The 18892-nt window shown below is 41.0% G+C and overlaps 1 protein-coding gene across 1 annotated transcript in view; it reads right to left on the bottom strand.

Moving 5' to 3' along the window:
• The window catches only part of LOC139942239 (nonsense-mediated mRNA decay factor SMG5-like), a 46256-nt gene that overhangs the window by 26034 nt on the left and 1330 nt on the right, over nt 1-18892 (bottom strand). Inside the window, exons 3-16 of the mRNA XM_071939026.1 lie at nt 18704-18827; nt 18189-18351; nt 17802-17894; nt 17190-17358; nt 16380-16505; nt 15474-15766; nt 14596-14736; nt 13420-13559; nt 12414-12633; nt 12043-12129; nt 11706-11927; nt 10849-11021; nt 10133-10208; nt 9581-9768 (exon numbers count right to left, since the gene is read on the bottom strand). Of these exons, the coding sequence (XP_071795127.1) occupies nt 9581-9768; nt 10133-10208; nt 10849-11021; nt 11706-11927; nt 12043-12129; nt 12414-12633; nt 13420-13559; nt 14596-14736; nt 15474-15766; nt 16380-16505; nt 17190-17358; nt 17802-17894; nt 18189-18351; nt 18704-18827 (2215 nt within the window). The remainder of the gene's footprint in view (nt 1-9580; nt 9769-10132; nt 10209-10848; nt 11022-11705; nt 11928-12042; nt 12130-12413; nt 12634-13419; nt 13560-14595; nt 14737-15473; nt 15767-16379; nt 16506-17189; nt 17359-17801; nt 17895-18188; nt 18352-18703; nt 18828-18892) is intronic.

Here is an 18892-nt window from a genome sequence, read left to right as displayed (position 1 = left end):
TCATGGGGAACCTGTATGGGGTTACATCAGGCCTGATCCTTCACTGAGGCAACAAAGGCGATTGCCTCCATGCCCCCTGGTCATTGCCTTAGTGCCCTTGAAATGATACTGTAGAAATTTACAACTTCCTTGTAGGGTGCCCTTTGCCAAGGAGAAAATGCCTTGGTGCCCTTGCCCTTTCAGAAACGAAGCATACTGAGGCCTATGCGTACATTATAATTATGATTGCTGTTGCACTGTGGTTACAGTTTCGTGCGGTTTCTAAAAGCTGAAGACACCACAATTATGAGGTTTCAGATTTTCTCAACCACAGAGAGGAAACAAAGTGTCAACATACTCACTGTGACAGTACTAAGACAACCGTAGTCTTGGCCAAAGACGGCAGTGATCAATAGCCGATAGTCAGGCCTGATACTTCAAGGAGGCAATGAAGGTGACTACCTTCATGCCCCCTGGTCATTGCCTTGGTGCCCTGGAAATGCCATACAGTAGAAATTTACAATTTCCTCATAGGGTGCCCTTTACCAAGGCCTTGGTGCCCTTGCAGTTGTAAAAATCAAGGCTTACATGCCTCGATAGTGTACTGTGCTTGATTGTAAATCGTTATAGTACGCCCTCTTACTGCAAGATTTAACCAACTTGACTGATTAAAGATAGCCTGCGACAATTACCAAAAGTACACCCTGCCTTTAATTCCAAGGAAATGAATTGTCATAATACTGAACCATTTTCTAAAAACGGTCAACACACTAATTTCTTACAAACGCTTCAAAACGTACGAGGTTTAATCTGTTTTTTCCCATCTAGCCCCATTCCACTAATGGCTGAAGTTTTGAGAGCTTCATTGGCGAACGGGTTGTAAATATTGCTTTTTAATTAACGGATACTTTGACCTCACGGTGGGGCACTCCCATTTCCTCCTCAAATCCGCACAATTCAGCAGTGCAAATGATTAATTGAGCTGTCATCATTACTTTTCTGAAACGTCATTCAACTATTTTTGAGGTTTGATTTAATTTTTTTTTTTTTCAACTGCCTGCCCTAGAACTTGATATCTTAGCTTATATCTACAGCTGTATACTGTGTTTCCTCTTTGGATTATAAAAAGATGGGGATCAAATGGGGCAGAATGTCATATCAACCCATATTTGAAGGGGGGGTTAACACCCTAGAAAAGGAGGAAAAGGGGGCTCAAAAATCGATTCATACAGGATGAATTTTGTGGCGTGTCAAGGCCGAGCAGTCTAGTTCACCGAGCTGAAGCTTTGGTAATGTCAGCAGCAGAGTGCGTTTACAAATCCCGGTCATGACACTTGTGCCCTTGAGCAAGGCATTTATAACCATAATTGCTTGTAAACAGTTGCTCTACCAGCCAGGCTCCCAGTGGATGATACCCATGCCCACATCCTTACAGACTTACACCCTGTTTCAGCCTCATGAGTAGGTTTCAATGTGCATGCAGTGGCAGGTGATTTGGATTGACAGCCCAAATTAGTGAAATATAGCCCTTACCTTAAAGTGGCAATCCGGCCTTGTGATGTTAGGGCAATCTCATTCAATTTTGAAGAACAATTGACTCGAAAAAAAACACCGCCAAAACAGAGGCAAAGATGTAAAGGAGGTTTGCAAAACAGACCACATGGCCCCTGCCTCTGAACAAAGAAAAAGGGTACATGGACACTATTGGTAAATGTCAAAGACCAGTCTTCTCACTTGGTGTATCTCAATATATGCATCAAATAACAAACCTGTGAAAATTTGAGATCAATTGGTCGTCGGAGTTGCGAGATAACTATGAAAGAAAAAAAAAAAATCACCCTTGTCACACTAAGTTGTGTGCTTTCAGATGCTTGGTTTTGAGACCTCAAGTTTAGATGCTTGATTTCGAGACCTCAAATTCTAAACTTGAGGTCTCAAAATCAAATTCGTGGAAAATTACTTCTTTCTCGAAAACTACGTCACTTCAGAGGGAGTCGTTTCTCACAATGTTTTATACTATCAACCTCTCCCCAATACTCATTGCCAAGTGAGGGTTTTTGAGTAATTACCAATAGTGTCCACTGCCTTTAACAATAGATAGAGAGACAAAGCCTGTGTAATATCTCCACAAAAGGAGGACACAAGGTGACAGCCTACATCCTGTGACCTACATGGAGCACCTCCAGGGGAGGAGACATGCTTTGTGTCAGGCACAGAAACATACAAAACACATTATCAAGAAACTGTAAGTGTTTGATGGCATCAATTGAATTATACTTAATCCAGAGGTATATACTGAAAGTCATGTTTTTTTACACAACTTTCCAGATAGCCCACAGCCCATACAAGAGATTGTTTATTGTAGTGTTACCCACAAACTTTACCGGCCGTTTAAAATCTAAATTAATCTTAAATTGGTTTCGACTTCAAGTACTGTAAATAAAAATTCCTATTTTTAATTTACTAATGCACCTAAACACAAACACTGTGAATGAATAACAACAGAAAATGAACACAGTTAGGCCTACTGATTGAGCAAGAAAGTGAAGTGTTCCTGAACACAAACACATAAATGAAAAACCACAGCTTTATAGGAATCCAAAAAGGAATCAGTTACTGATTGGGCAAGGTAATGAACCATTCCTAAACACAAATGTACAACTGAATAAACCACAGCTTTACTCCAAAGTGAATAGGCCCACAGTTACTTATTGGGCAAGATAATGAACCATTCCTGAACATGAGTTTACACATGACTGAATAAACCACAGCTTTATACTCCAAAAAAGAACTCAGTTACTGATTGGGCAAGATAATAAACCATTCCCGAACGCAAAAACACGACTGAACAAACCACAGCTTTATACTCCAAAAATGAACTCAGTTACTGATTGGGCAAGATAGCGAGTTGTCTTTGGCAAACAATCAAGCTCTTTTACTACTCTTCCCAGTGATATATCTCAATCATGACTGACAGTGACAGCCCATTGTGCTGCTCAATAACAGGTCCCTGTTGTATTGAAGGGAAAAGTGAGAGAGAGAGATGGGGGGGGGTCTCGTAAAGCTCGGCAGGAAGCGTATCCCCCTGACGCACCACGTCAGTCAGATTTTGGGGGTGGCCAAACACAGCTGTTTCGGTTTTGCCGTTAATTTGTGATTCACCCCATGTTGGCAGATAAGGTTTGGAGTGGAAATGAAAACATGTGAATACCGGAAAGGATTTGGGAATTTGCGCTGACAGACGCTTCAGGGGGAAGACCTTTGAGTCCTGATGTCATGCGTCGTCGAGAACAACCCCCTCCCCCGTCTACTTTTTATTTTATTTTTACGTGGCTGCTACACGCTCTCTACAAGCATGAGAAGCCCTTTGCAGGTCGTTAACATAATTACTACATTTGGTCGTAAATCTCACTGTTTCTGAGCAAGCAATGGTCATACAAGCAGTGTTTTCGATTCTACACCAACACCCATCAATATCCTGACTACGGCTTTGACTGTTGCAAAGGTGTTGCTAAGGACGCACTTCTCTTTAACACACGATCCAGTCGTAGCGGTAGCCACCAATTCAGACTCAACCAGAGGTAACAATGAGGGCTTGAAATGAGAATTGATGACCAGCCCCAAGTTCATGAAGAAAATAAGCAGAAATGCACAACAAATTTCTTTGCTAAGCTAAATAAAAAGAGTGACGTACCATGTGTATTAACCAAAAGTTGTTACAATTTGACCAGTAACCTATTTCTGCTTAGCAAGTTTTAACAAATGCCTAACAATTTTTGCTGTTCAAATCTTTTAGAAATTGGAACAAGGAATTATTCGATCCTGACGTACACGTATTGCCCTGAATCCTTTCTCAGACTAAAAATGTTAGGTGAAATCTACCTCTCTCTCTAAAACTCATCATCATCATCATTCTCTGAATCCATCATGGGGGATGTAGAGCCGCCCAACCAATGCGATCTGATGCGTAAATTGCCACAGCTGCCGTGCCTGAGACTCAAAGTCTGCTTCCAGCTGACACACCCAGGTGTTATGAGGTCGGCCTCTTGGTCTCTTCCAGGCTGGACTGGGGCGGGATCCTCCCCAGGCAGGGACGCTCAGCTTGAGGGCTACATCACTTCAAATGGGCTTCTTTCTAACAATCTTTTAAAACACCAGCAACAACGTTTTGTTTTCACAACCCTTTCTGTCCCCTGCTCAAACCCTCCCAGTCATCTAACACACATTTACTACAACCCCGAATAAAATCCATAAATTATTAAGATAACAGTTCGTTAGCCTTTTTGCTTGGCCATGATGCACGACCGTGACTTGTACCGCGTTTAATTGAAGACGTGTGTCTCTGGTTTAGGAAGATGCTCGTCCCTTGGATGACGATCGCTACAAGACTTCTGAGATCGTTTGTCATCACTCAGCTTATCTTTGCGGCAGAGGCTCCCCCTAATCCTTAAGTATAAAGTCTCAAGTAATAAAATTAACTTGTTTCTTGCTATCTATGCTCACTGTGTGTCAAGACATTTCAGTTGACTGACCTCAAAATTAAGTAGGAGTATACATTTTAAAGGCATGATAACCCAAAGGAACCTTCGTAGGATTGTGGTTTATATTAAAAACAATCTGTCAAAATTTCTTTCTATTGAGGATTTTGACCCAGGGGTTTCTCTAAGGGCCATCCAAAATTTTCAATATTTTCAGGGTAGTAAAAAGACTATGGTGGGGAGGAGGGGGTGGGGACGGAGACCATGTATGAATGTAAAGGTTGTGTCAAATGTTGATATTTCAATAATTTGCATACATTTTGAAAGAATTCTTTTGAAAAGTACTACTCTTGGAGACGGGATTCTCAAAAGTAGTGCTCTCCTGTATGACCTGAAAAATTATTAAAACTTTGGAGGGTCCCTTAGTCCACAAGTTAATGACCATACAAACTTAAAAGGTAAAAAGCACTGGAGACCTGGGCCCAATTGCATAGAGCTGCTAAGCACAAAAATTTGGTTAGCATGAAATTTCTTCATTGATAAAAACAGGATTACCAACCAAATTTTCATGTGATTTTCAGGATATCTTTAAGCAAGCAACAGCTGGATACCAGTAACAAGCAATATGCAACAAATGGAAATTTGGTTGGTAATCCTGTTTTTATCAAGGAGGAAATTTCATGCTAAGCAAATTTTTGTGCTTAGCAGCTCTATGATATTGGGCCCTGTTGATATGTTGAATACCATACATTTACCATTTGACGCAAATGGTACCCCACTCAATTCTATACGGGTACCTCCTTACTACAGATTGAGGTTCTGAGTACCACTGTACATTTGACAACCAAAGTACATGTACATGTATGTTTGTATAGTGCTGTACTGTACATGTACCCTGACTTTAAGGCAATTCTCCTTGCAATGAACCGTCTCCCCTGTCAAAGACTCAAGACTACAAGCTTCTCTATTAGCCTCATCATGTTTGATAAATGCCTCCCCTCTGGGAATTTCGAAGTTTGCGGCAGCGGCATGTGACTCAGGTCATGTTCGCGGTCGATAAGGCAATCGCATAACTGAATTAAACATACGAATGTCTGTGGTAATTTGACAGTACAATTCCACTAGATCAATTGGGGGGGGGGACTATGAAGCAGACGATGGGCTGTCACGGAGAGTAAAACAGTGGATTAATGCTTAATTTCATGAGGAAGTTGTGGTGAAATGTATTACTTAATAAAATCATTTTCTAAAGAAAATAAAATTACGTGTAGGGCACCAGTTGCACCGGTGTCGACTGTGTGGCCTTTTGGCTGGTTAACCTTAGCGAGGTGTTGTGCAAGATCATGGGCTCGGAAATACATGTAGGGCGTTGTGGATTCTACAGCAAGCCTGGATTTAAATTTTTGAACATGTTGAAAAGGGCAAGGCCATTTTCATTTTGCAAAGGGCACCTCCATTGGAAAATCTTTAAGTCAATGGGAATCCTTCGAAGGGCACCAAGGCCAGGACCATTGACAATGAACGCCCCCACCTGCATTTCCACACCTGTAATTCCAGCCCTGCCACAGTCAACCCACAGCTCAAGAGATAAAAATATATATTAAAATTAGCATTATCAAAATCTTTCTAGCAATGAAACTAACTATGGTGCTCTCATATTCGGTACCTTCTGGAGTCAAAGGACAAAACAAAAAAGGGAAATTAAAAGGACTCCATAGGGAAATTCCACACGCAATTTTGTGTACAAAGTCTATGGGAGCATCTTAAGTACAGGGACAATGGAAAGAACAAAAGATGTCTCCACAGGGATGCATATTTGAGAATGGGTATTTGGAAAGTGACTGGCAGTGCACCCTAGAGGCCAAATGATCACCCTCTTTTAAAATAGCACACAATTCCACAGGCTAAGCCATACTCTGAACATTATTGAGAGCTGCTTCGGCAAACACCTTTTGCATCTGACTCCAAGATCAGTAAACCGAGGTCTGTGACCTTTCAAATGTATTTATTTTCCTGTCTCTGCCGAGATCACAGCGTTTCAATAATCAAGTCAAATTTAACAAATCACCATTCGCATTAACACCTGTGGAACTGTCGCGCTGGGCTAATTACGCTGAGGATTTGTTTATCACCGCACATGTTTGAAAATGATGAGACCGTCTTTTCACGAGCAGCTCATCACTCCTTTATGAAAAGAACGGGGTTTTTTTTGGCACCCACTTTCACACTCTTTCACTCCTCTATAAAAGAACTGTCTGCAAATTTTCTTTTTTTTTACACCTACTTTCACTCTCTCACACTCTCCCTCTCCCGCAATCGGTAAACCTTGCCGGGGTAAAGCGACCGATCACTCATCACCAACGGTAATCTCTGGTGAAAAACTTCACACGACCTTAAGCCCTTCTTCAATAAGAGACCGAAGTGTTCCCCCTTCCCCCCGGGGGGAAAATAAGGGGGGGAGGTGAGATTATGATCTAACCAATTACAACCAATTCCATTCCTTCTGTTCACACTTCGGCGCAACCTTCTCTCATTAGACCATGGTAAGGTGACCTATTTTGCATCAACACATGCCGTCCGGCCCCCCCTTTTCAAATTTACTCAGACTTGTATTATTTTGGTTGGGGTGACTCCTAAATCCTGAAGGTGTCAGTTATTATTTTCCTGATCAATTTTCGAAAGCAGGAAGAGCCCGATTTGGTTACAGTTTACACTCCCCTTAATCTAATTTACACCCAAAATCCTACAGGGTCTGCTCTCATTACGCCATCAATGACTGCCGTCAGACTCTGTGATCCGTGATTCAGATTCGTGTTGATAGGGTCGCCGTGCCGATTTAGAACGCCTCTGACATTTCAAATATATGTTTTTCAGACGCATTCTGAGCTGTATGAATCAGTTATTAATGAGGAGTTAGCCACCTGACATGCCACCCTCTAAGGAAAAGACGAAAAAACTTCTTCCTCAGCACCAAAGTTGACTAAGAGACCCGAGGAAATCGTTTCACTCGTCAAACGCCGATAAATACTCCCTCAAAGGAGCCATTAACAAAGCTGACAATTTTGTTTCAGCAACCGTGGCAAAACAGCTCGCCGCAGAACGTCAAAGAGGCACACGCCTGAGTGCGCCGACTGCAGGCACCATTAACAATGACGGTAACCCTTGAAAGGCGTAATTTCCTGGGGCCTGGGCTCCCTTCCTTTTGTTCGCTGACACACACAGGACAAAGGGGATATTAGGCATCTTAGTTTGAAACTTCCTAATAGGTTTACACGGCTAAATCCATTACAAAAACAACAGCGCGCCCAAATTCTGGATGCTGTAATTCCTCAAGAGTTGAAAAGCGGAGATGACAGAATGAGACCGAGGTAATTGAAACGACTTTTTCTTTAGTTTCGTATTGACAGCTGAAAGATACGACTCAGATGGAAAATATTGTTTTTGTTTAAGACCTTACACGACGCCTTCAAGGGGCACTTTCTAAAACAACCATCCAAGCTTATTTGCTATAGCTGATTCTGTTAATCCGGCCTTATGCAGGCCTGGAATTACACGCCGGACATGGCCCTCCTTGCTCCTAGTCTTGGCCTTGGTGCCCCATCGAACGTTTCCCATAGACTTTAAGATTTTCCAATGGAAGTGTCCTTTGCAAAAATGAAAATGGCCCCTTTCAAAGATGAAATTTCATGCCAACTTAATGCATTCTTGAAACGGTATAAACTCCTTTGAAGTATGCAGCATTGGAAACCAAATGTGCGCAAAGGTTTTAAATCCTTCAGATCACCAATGACTATCCCTGAAGTACATTAGAAATCTACTCCTAGGGTAATTAGAAGCAAATAGTTATTAGTGTCTTGCCAAAAGGTCACAAGTGTCATGACCTGGCCTCCCAACCCCATACTCTGATTACTCAGAGCTTTTCAGTCCGACGCGGCGAATCCTAAAAAGCCAACGTGGACACCTTAATTCAGTCGTCTAATTGGGAAACCTGTCCAAGGTCGCTCGTTAACTGAACAAGAACAAACAGGCTATGAATGCGGCCAGGAACAGACAATGGAACACCTGTTAGTCTGCCTGCTCCATGCACCCAAGATGACCTGGAACCAACGAACTGCCCTGTCAGAGCCTGTGTGGAGCACTGGACGCTACTTGTGAAGTGACCCGATAATAATAATAACCAGTTATTAGGGCGTCTCAAAGAGCTTCCAACATTGTTACCCCTGGTCACTGGGCCATTTAATTCATTCCTTAAACCATCTCAGCTCCCTTGGGAGTAAACAGCCAATGCAAAAAATATGCGCCACTAAGCTAAATCAATCACAAGAACCGTCTCTCTGCCCTCACAGGTACCCATTTACCCCTGGGTGGAGAGAAGCAATTATAGTTAAGTGTCTTGCTGAGGGAGACACAAGTGTCACAACCAGGAGTCGCACCCACACTCTGCTGAACAGAAACATCTGAGCTAGAGGCCAATGATTTTATTGCAAAAAAAATTGCTCAATTCACAGGAAACCCAACTACCAAACTGGCCCAACCAAGATTACTGTGGTGTTACAGGGTTTGTCCTTAGCTTTTGTAGTGAATAACCAGCAGGACCCATCAGTTTGTAATTTCACTAGCCCGCCAGCTTTTTCACTGGTCCATATATTCAAATATTGTCATTAGCGTGAGACTTGTTATTTGAACTGATGTGAAGCGGTTTCCATGTAAGGAAGGATGGGACTTCAGCAATTAGCAAGCCTGCAGGACTAGTTGGAAAGAACTCTTACTAGTCCTTAGGTGTCTTAATTAGCATGAAGTTAATGGACCACTGTTAACTATTTTTAAATTTTCTACATGTAGTATTGCTTCAGATTTTTAATGTCTGTTAATGCGCTTTATAAATGGTGGTTATTTTTATTATTAAGATAGATCACTGTGTGATGACGTCAGGTAAACTGGGTCAATAAGGGATACACAAGTGTGAGGTTTCTCCTGCAAAAACAGTGCAATTAGTTTCTCGATCATCAAAGGCAAATGAGCACAACGACCGTCCTGTGTGGTGAGTAAGACATATCAGTCATATCTTGTAAGACATCCACGCACCAATTGTGCACGAGCCCGGGACAATTTTAAAGACTTACCTCATCTCTTTCGTTTAGGTCGTGGTTCAGGTGAAGGTCAAAGGTCATGACCTTCTGTGTGTCACCAAGCGAGGGCAGTTTCATCACGGCAATATCCTCCGTTAATGGGATAATTTGTTGCCAGGAGCCGTCCGATGTCTGCAGACTGGAAGCAATGGACTCGAGTGCTTCGGAAGACTTGCACCATTCTGTTGAATGTAATAAATAAGAAATAAAAATACAAAACCAGGAAGTGAGTGGTGCCAAGTTAACATTTGATTCGGGAGGAATCCTAAAACTGATGCCATTTCAATTTCCTATAGAGGAAACACTTGATTGGGACTAGGAATTATGCTACAATTTTTTTTTTTTTTTGCAAGTCTGTTTACTTCAGATTTTCTTTTTTGACATCTGCAATAAATTTTAAAGGGCAAGTAATTTTGGCAATAGCATGATTTCGAAACTAAGTATTGGAAAGTTCACAGGGTGTAAAGTTGGCAGAGGTACCGTGTTTTTTTTCTGATGTTTTTTCAGAAACAAACTCAAAAAGCAGATTTTTAAATCATAACTTACCCTCAGAACAAATATCTGGTACCGGAGGAAGTTGATTCAGAAAAATGGCGAGCCTGGACCACAACATCTGGGTATTCTGATATTAAGAAAATCAAAATAGACAAACACGTTACCAAAACAAATTACCCTGTAATAGTGAACACAGTTCATGGAGCATTTCTGGCTGCAAAATTTGAATTTCTTCGGTGAAGGACTGGGTAGATTTATGGATAGAAACCATCAATGGAAGATTAAGCAGACCACACTTTTCAAAATGTCGAAACTCAACTTTCTCTCTACCTAAGTTCTTCTCAGAACCAACACTTCTTCCTAAAGTTTGCGTTTCATAGAGGAAGGTCCTGTTTCAAGTTTTAAAGAGTACCGAATACAATAGCATTTATTTGAACACCATTTTAATATAGGGTTAGAGACTTGTAATTTTTAAGCAAAGAACATAAGGTATGCATTTCTATAATAAACTAGACTCCTCAGAGGTGTGCTATTTTCAACCATGTGAGGGCGCTTTGGGTGTTACAAAATCATACACATAACACAACAAATTATGTGTCTCAGAATTAACCAGAATCCACGGAGGTAGGCCATTTTCAACCATGTGAGGGCACTTTCGGAGTAACAGAATCACACACAAATTCTGCTTTTTTGAATAACTGTCAAAGGTGCCAAGAGACACAAAAAAATGTACTGGGTCAAAAGAAATTTTCATTTTGAACCCTGACCTCAGCTGTTGTAGTGATGACATCACTGTTTCCTCTCAGCCAATCAGTGATGAGTTTGATGGTGCACAGAAGTCTCTCTTCATTCAACACCTTCACGAGAAGCTCCAGGGGGTACGGTTTGTTGTCAGAGTCACCTCCTGAAGAGCCACCGGATTGGCCAATGGTTTCATCACCTAAGGGTTAAAGCAATCGCACAACATCGGTAAACAGTATTGTCCAAAGGCCCACACTTCGTGTATCACAACATATATATAAAACAACAAACCTGTATAAATTTAAGCTCAATCAGTCATCGAGTTGGGAGAAAAATAATAATGGGAAAACCCACCCTTGTTTCCGCACGTTTTGCAGTGTCATGACATGTGCAATAAATAAATCTGTTATTCTCGATATCGAGAATTGATAATTGTTTTAATGTTTTCTCAAAAAGTAAAGCATTTCATGAAATAATATTTCAAGGGAAGTATTTCACTAATACTTTCTATAAACCCTGTAAGTTATTTGTAAATCTGTGAACTTTTAATTTTTGTTCTGTTTAGAAAGTATCCAATGGCTTAAAGGACTTTACGCAATAGTAAAGTGTCATCACTAAAAGGCTTGCTATTCTTTGGAGTAAAATTTTTAACTCCACAAAATGGCCGACTGTGATAGTTCACAATTTAAAAGGAAAACCACGACATTTCGAGGCATATTGGTGTGGATCATTCAATTCTACTTTTAAAAACATCTTTCTAACCATATGCATTTTATTACAAACGGTTACAAACGCTTTTCATAGACCAACTCGTTCGATCCAAGGCAATGAGTCCCTTTAAGAATGATTACCGACCGTATATCTTTCCTTTAAAAACTAATACCTGATTTTCCAGCCGACATGTCACCATCCTGTGCTCCCCCGGTCTCTCCTGCTTTATCCCCCGTCTGGTCGTCGGACCTCTCCTTGTTGTACGCATCAAAGCTGGGGGCAAGGCGGATGTTACGCTTCAGAAATCCTGTTGGGCTTGGGGCGAGGAGCCTTGAAGAAAGATCTCGGAGGTTCTGGGCGAGGGTGCTAGGACTCGTAGATGACCATTCCTTGACTGAGAAAAACAGGAATGGGATTTTTAAATCAATACATTTTGTTCTAGTATGGTTGGATGCAGACATGTATTTTTTTAAAGAGAACGTTCTTGACGGCTGTTTCAAAGAAGTTACCTTTATCTGATTGTGATGGTTGGTCCTTTGCTCCGGGCGTTTTCTCTTTTCCTGCGTCTTGTTCTTCCTTGAGTTCTTTACTCTTCTCTGTTTGAATAATGCAATTCAATTTAAACTCATCTTTAAATGTTTCCATGATGTAACAAGAACAGAGACGATGACTATTTATCAAGGACTAGATCTTGTCTTACAATGTCTTTGAAAACAAACAACATTCTGTGCTTTCAACTAAGTGCTAAACAAGAACTTTCTGGGAACCAGTCATGTACGGTAAAAATGACATGGCATCTCAACTGGTAACCTGTTTCTTCTAAAAGCAGACCAATCATAACATGGAAACTGGAAGTATGAACAGTGCTTAAGTCACCTACCTGGAGATTTTTCTTCCTCTTGGTCCTGACTGTCCATCAAATAGTCACTGTCGGACAACGCCAGAAGCCCGCCCTCGCTTGATCCCTCCCCAGCGCTGGAGCTGAAGTCGGATCCACCGCTGGCACTCAGGGCGCCTTCGCTGAGGTCTGAATCATCGCTCTCTGTACGGCCAGACATAGGGCGCCTCCTACGCCTGTTTAAGGCTTTACGTCGCTTGTCCTGGTGAAACACAAGAGTAACTTTCTTGTTTCTAAGTAGGATTTGAAAACTTTGTATGGTGGAAGTATAACTAAGAGAAGTTTGCTGTAACACCATGTGAATATCTCTTTCAAAGGAACATTACAGAACTGGTTTTGCTAACAACAAAATTACTGGCAGTGTAAGCACTTTATGTAATCCACCATACACATAAACTGACAAATCTGTAGAAGTTTGGGATCGATCCGGGTCACGAGAAAATAGTGAAAAACCGATTACACATTTTGCATGACATTGATGCAAACAAAAAAATGAATAGAACGCTCACTGAGCCATAAACTCCAAATGCGAAATTAGATTATTTATTTCTCATCAAATATGACATTTCAGACAGAAATACTTCAAGGGATGTTTTCAACTACATGTATCATCATCATTAGACTGTGTAAGTTTTATGTAAATCTGTGATCTTCATGATTTTTGTTTCTTACCAATTCTGTAACGTTCCTTTAACAAAGAACCACCGGTTCTTTTCATAACTAACTCTACTTCAAGGAACGTTACAGAATTGGTCAGAAATTGGTCAGATGGCCGATCGATCTCGAACTTCTTCAGACAGGTTTGTCAGTTCATTAAATGGAGGATTACATAAAGTGCTTATATGCCAACAACTTTTTGGCTAGCAAAACCAATTCTGCAATGTTCCTTTAACCCTTAATTAGTACTGAGGAATTTACTTTTTTTCCACTACAACGCCAATGGAAGACAGAGGTCACGAGGAAGAGGGGAGGTAGGGGGGATGAATACCTTTTTTGGGTGTGGACGTTTAACCGTGCCGTCACTGCATGTACCAGAGCTTTCTACTTCCTGACTATGTGTTGGGGTGAGGGTGCCTGCGATACTGAGACGTTCATTCCCCGACTCGTCAGTCTGGCTACTGCTCTCATCTATGAGCAAAAAAAGGTATAAAATACGAACTCACTTTTACGAACTCATTTTTAAGACCCGTCTACTACTTTGTCTTCATTTATTTGCTGTATAGACACTATGTGAAGTGCCGCCATCATGGAAGCCAAACACCAGGTCCCAATTTTACAGAGCTGCTTAACGGCTGATTTTGTTCTTAATATTTAAGACTCCATGTCATAGCGCTGCTAACTGAAGCACCCAAAAAGGCATGCTTACCTTCCGGTGCTTTTTGAATGAAAATGAATGACGTAACCACGCAAATGTGGTGAACGGCAAGGTGGCCGCTTACTTTTCTTGATAACCTGTGAAAGACACTTATACTGTAAGTTTTTCTGCTACAGTTGGCCCGAAAATTTGCTTACCGTTAAGCAGAGCTATGAAATTAGCCCCAAGCTATCTCACAGGTTCATATGTCACGTACAGCTCTCAGCCAATACTAAATACCAACCTCCACCCTCGCAGGTACCCATTTAAACCCCCGGGTGAAGAGAAGCAACACTTCTTGCTCAAGAAAACAAGTGTCATGATCTGGACTCGAACCCACACTCTGATGAGTTAACTACCAGGGCCCAATTTCATAAAGCCTGTAAGCACAAAAATTTGCTTAGCATGAAATTTCTTCCTCGGTAAAAACAGGATTACCAACCAAATTTTCATTTGTTGCATATTTCTTGATACTGGTATTCAACTGTTGTTTGCTTATCCTGAACATCACGTGGAAATTTGGTTGGTAATCCTGTTTTTATAAAGGAAGAAATTTCATGCTAAGCAATTTTTTGTGCTAACAGGCTTTATGAAATTGGGCCCTGAACTTGAATTTTATATTCTAAACCACTCGGCCATGACAATAATATTGAAAACCACAGTGAATGATACTTAAAGGATCATAAGCTGAAATAGTGGCACATTAAATTTTTCATACCTTTGTGCTTGTATGTTGTATTGTTTCATGTTTGTGTAAACTTGAGCATTGCAAACAAAAAATAAAAAAAATATAAAAAAAGTTTTTCATACCTGAACTGTCATCAGATTCCTTGATCAGTTTGGGATGCTTGGCCTCGTATAGAGCATTCTGGATTCGTTCGTTGACGTGCGTTAAGAGATGAGTGAACATGGCCAGCATGAAAGCAATGGACGCCGACACCCACCTACGCTCTGGAGAAAGAAAGTATAATATAACCAAGGTATTAGTCAATCATATATCTGTAAAATATTATTAAGTGTTTCATCTTATCACAGAATGCAAAAGAAAGATAAAAGTTTTGTCATTTGTTTGTGGTGGTCACTCTTTGAGTCGGGCCCTCACCTGGGCCCAATTTCATAAAGCCTGTAAGCACAAAAATTTGCTTAGCATGAAATTTCTTCCTTGATAAAAACAAGATTACCAAACTAATTTTAATTTGTTGCATATTGCTTGTTACTGGCATTCAGCTGTTGTTTGCTTATCCTGAAAATCACGTGGAAATTTGGTTGGTAATCCTGTTTTTATTAAGGAAGAAGTTTCATGCTAAGCAAATTTTTGTACTTACAGGCTTTATGAAATTGGGCCCAGGACTAAAACCCCCACTCTGCTGATCAGAAACACCAGAGCTCGACTCTGCTGCTCTTAACCACTCAGCCATCCACGACACGCCACAATCAATCATAGCTTTCACAGTTCTATAATTGCACCAAAGCCATTTTCATTTAAATCAAACTTCTCATGATATGTCCAAGAATATTCAGATGACCTCAGCCACTGCTGATGAAGCCATTAATTTAGACACGGCCTCAGACAACATTTGGAAATAAAAGTCCGTCCCCATTTTGGTACAATTAGAATCATTTGTTACTGCTAATGCACACAGGGAACAAGACAGTGGTGGTGGCCAGAGAGATCAAAACAACATTACCTTTCTTCTGCAGTTTGTACGTCGTCATCAACATCATGACAAAGATCTTGAACACGAGATCATCCGATATCGTTGACTCTTTCAGGGTGTCCCCTACTCTTGGCAAGGTGGCAGTGGCCTTTGGAAGTGGCATCGTCCGTCGATGGGTTCCGGTGTGGTACATGCACAGACTGAAATCGTGGACAACCGTCTGGCATAGAGTGGCCAGCTGCTCCTGGGAGGGCCAGGCGTTTGGTTGCAGTAGTTCTTGAAGGTACAGGAACTTGATCAGGAACTGCTTCAAATCCCTGGGTCTGTCTCAGCAATAATGACATCAGAGAGAAATCAGTGAACTCAATAACCTAAGTGTTTAAGCACTAGGTACAACGTGTGGACCTGAGCACACAAGGCCTCCACAGGACTTAAAACACTATGTGGACTTAAACACATCCACATCTGAGATGCAAACACTTTTTTGGACACTCTTGTGGCTTGTGCACATATCCTTCAACACTGTAAAAAAACACTGTGTGGGCATGTGTTATTCCACATAGGGTTTCGAGTCCCTACATTGTGTGGACCGCTATTGTTCTAAGGTCCACACTTGGTACAGTATGTAACACTTAAACAATGTTTGGTACAGTGGCCCTAGCAGGGAATCAAACCAGGGCCACAGTGGTGATGAGAGGCGAGCGTTTTTAGTACAAGCCAACCATGACAACCAAATTTATTTTATTTTTTATTTTAAGGAAATTGTAAATTTCTACTGGAGAATTTCAATGGCACAGAGGTAATGACCAGTGGGCATGGAGGCAATCGTCTTTGTTGCCTCTGTGAAGTATCAGGCCTGAGCTTGCTGGATGGATTACCCTCAATAAATATGGCTAAAAATAACTACTTGAAATGATCTGCAAAAGGAACTCTCACCTTTGCATGTCTGGGGGAAGGTCACGGTTGATCTGGCGAGGAAGCTCAAGATATCTCTTAGTGTTTTGTTCCAACGTTTTCTCCAAGTTATCAATTGCCCCATCAAAAGGTATCTCTGACAACCAGCTACAGGATCAAAAAACAAAACATGATTGTTTTTTTTTCTCAAATTTCAATCGACTCCATTAAAGAATGTTAGTTTACCGTCATTTCGTCATTATCTCATTCATGGTACACACCTAAAAAAATGGCCTGTCATCTCAAAGTGATGTGGGCTCACTTTCAAAGAATCTGCACTTAGCGAAGCAGAGAATTCCGTGCTTACCTCAAGCGTATTGCATGGGTTAGCAGGAAATTTTTGGTTGTGCGCGTGTGTGCTCTTCACTGACATACAGCAAGAGCAGGAATTTGGCGCTTGCACAGTAAGCGTATTATGGTGATCATAAGTACAGAATTCAGCAGTAAGCAGAGCCATGAAACTAGGCTATGGTGGTGAGCAGTCGTTAAGCTCAGTATGCCACAACTAAAGCTATATGTACCGACAGTTGAAGTAAATAACTGTACGTCACAAATTTTGGATGCATTTGAGTGCATTGTCACATAATATAATCATGAAATGGCAGCTGCCCATACAATCACCATTCTCTGCTTACTGTGCAAGCGCTGAAAAATCTGTGCAAACTTCGAAGCAAAGATTACATATGATGAGTTTCCCCGCAAAAAAAATATACTCTCTCCTTTGCCAGTGAGACCAAGAGTTGATAGATTATAACATGTATAATAATTTGCCCCCAACAACTGTATACACACCATCTGAGGTAGTGGTAGGCACAATCCAGTCCCTGATGTCTGTTGCCTGCCAGTGTGCCCAGCTGATTGTGAGGCATTCCCATTGCGGGGTTCAGCAGCAGGGCTTGGTGGTAGAATCGCTCTGCTTGCCGACAGCTACGGAACCCATCAAAGTCTTGTCTGTAGCGAGCTGGGATTTAAAGTGTAAAACTTTTCGATAATGATTTTTAAAATGTAGTTCTTCTACAGTGTTTCATCAAAATCTATTGGGCATCTTAAGACACTCATTAATTTGATGAAATGTGAGACCCATTTACATAGCACCTTATAGGGTTTACAAGGTGATACAGAACAGTCTAAAGGCAACCAATACAGAAACATTGGGTCAAATTCCCTTTTTTTCAAAGGGATTGCATTCCCTTGGCAATTACTCCCAAAAAAATACCCAGAAGATTAATTACCATAAAACCATAGTTGGTTAAGAGCTCTGAAGAGCTGTTGATATTTTAAAACTATGTTAGAAACGTTACATTTAAAGTGATGTAGTGACATAAAGAAGTATTTTTTTTCAGATGGTTTGGAAGGGTTCCTGTACAATCGACAAAAACATGAGACTGCTGAAGACTTGCTCACCAAGATCTCCCAAGTAGATGAGACAACGATGGCAGGCTTTCTCAGACCAATCTCTGGCTTTGGCTCGCTTGCTACCTGGCGGCGGTAAAGGACCTAGGAATGAAGACACAAGAAGAATGAAGAAAATAATTTTGAGGAAGTATAGACTAAAGTATTGATGGAGAGTTAAGCCTGCGAAAACGAAATGCGATATGAATGTTGACGTCACAAATTCACAACAAATAATTTGCATCAGTTTGCCCTGTACTGAACTTCTGCGAAACACTCGCTGTGAAACCAGCCCCAATCTTGTGGGGGCTAATAAAATATCTGAAAAGGTCACTTGCAAAAGATACACAGTGTAGTCCTTGTTATATTTGAAGCTGTCAGTTTTTACTTGTGCCTTACCTCTACTGCTCCAGTGATCTCCAGCATCAACAAAGTCCACAATACCGCGTAGATTCAGTCTGTACTGCTGCTGTAACCTCAGTAACAGGTGATGGTAGAAGCCAGTAGCTGCCAGCAGGTGGGTGTGGTAGGCACATTCCAGGGAGGATCCTGGGCGTACGTGCTGTCAAATAATAATAATAGACAGCATTTGCATAAGGGTTTTGATACCCTTTGTAGATCAAGGTTTTGGCAATGACATGAATCTCTACTCACTGTGAATGAACATGTATGTAATATAAGTTACCTGTAGAAGTTTCAGCTTCATTAGTCGTCAAGCTTTTTGAGAAAAAAAGTGGAAATCACAAAGTAATGTTTTGAAGTTGCATAAATCAGTGTACATGCTAAAATAATCTTTGTCTCCTGAGACGAAAATCACTTTCATGACATTGTTATACTAATTTCTCAAAAACTAAAGCAGCTCAGTGAAGGGAAGCTTTCTATCATCATCACTATCTTCAAGCCGTGTAAATTACTTTTTTGTTTTTCCTGACGACACTGATGACATCATAGTAGACCTTCCTCCATAAAAGTTCCTCTGCTTTGCGTCCGTAGTCAACTGGCTGGAGAAACATTAACCTCTCACAAAGGTCCTTCAGTCTGACAACAAAGACACAGTCACAGAGTTATTATATAGGTGTTAAAAAGGCCCTGGAAACTAATAC

Source organism: Asterias amurensis, chromosome 9 (genome assembly GCF_032118995.1).
Source record: "Asterias amurensis chromosome 9, ASM3211899v1".
Taxonomy (NCBI): domain Eukaryota; kingdom Metazoa; phylum Echinodermata; class Asteroidea; order Forcipulatida; family Asteriidae; genus Asterias; species Asterias amurensis.
This window is presented reverse-complemented; position numbering and strand designations above follow the sequence as displayed.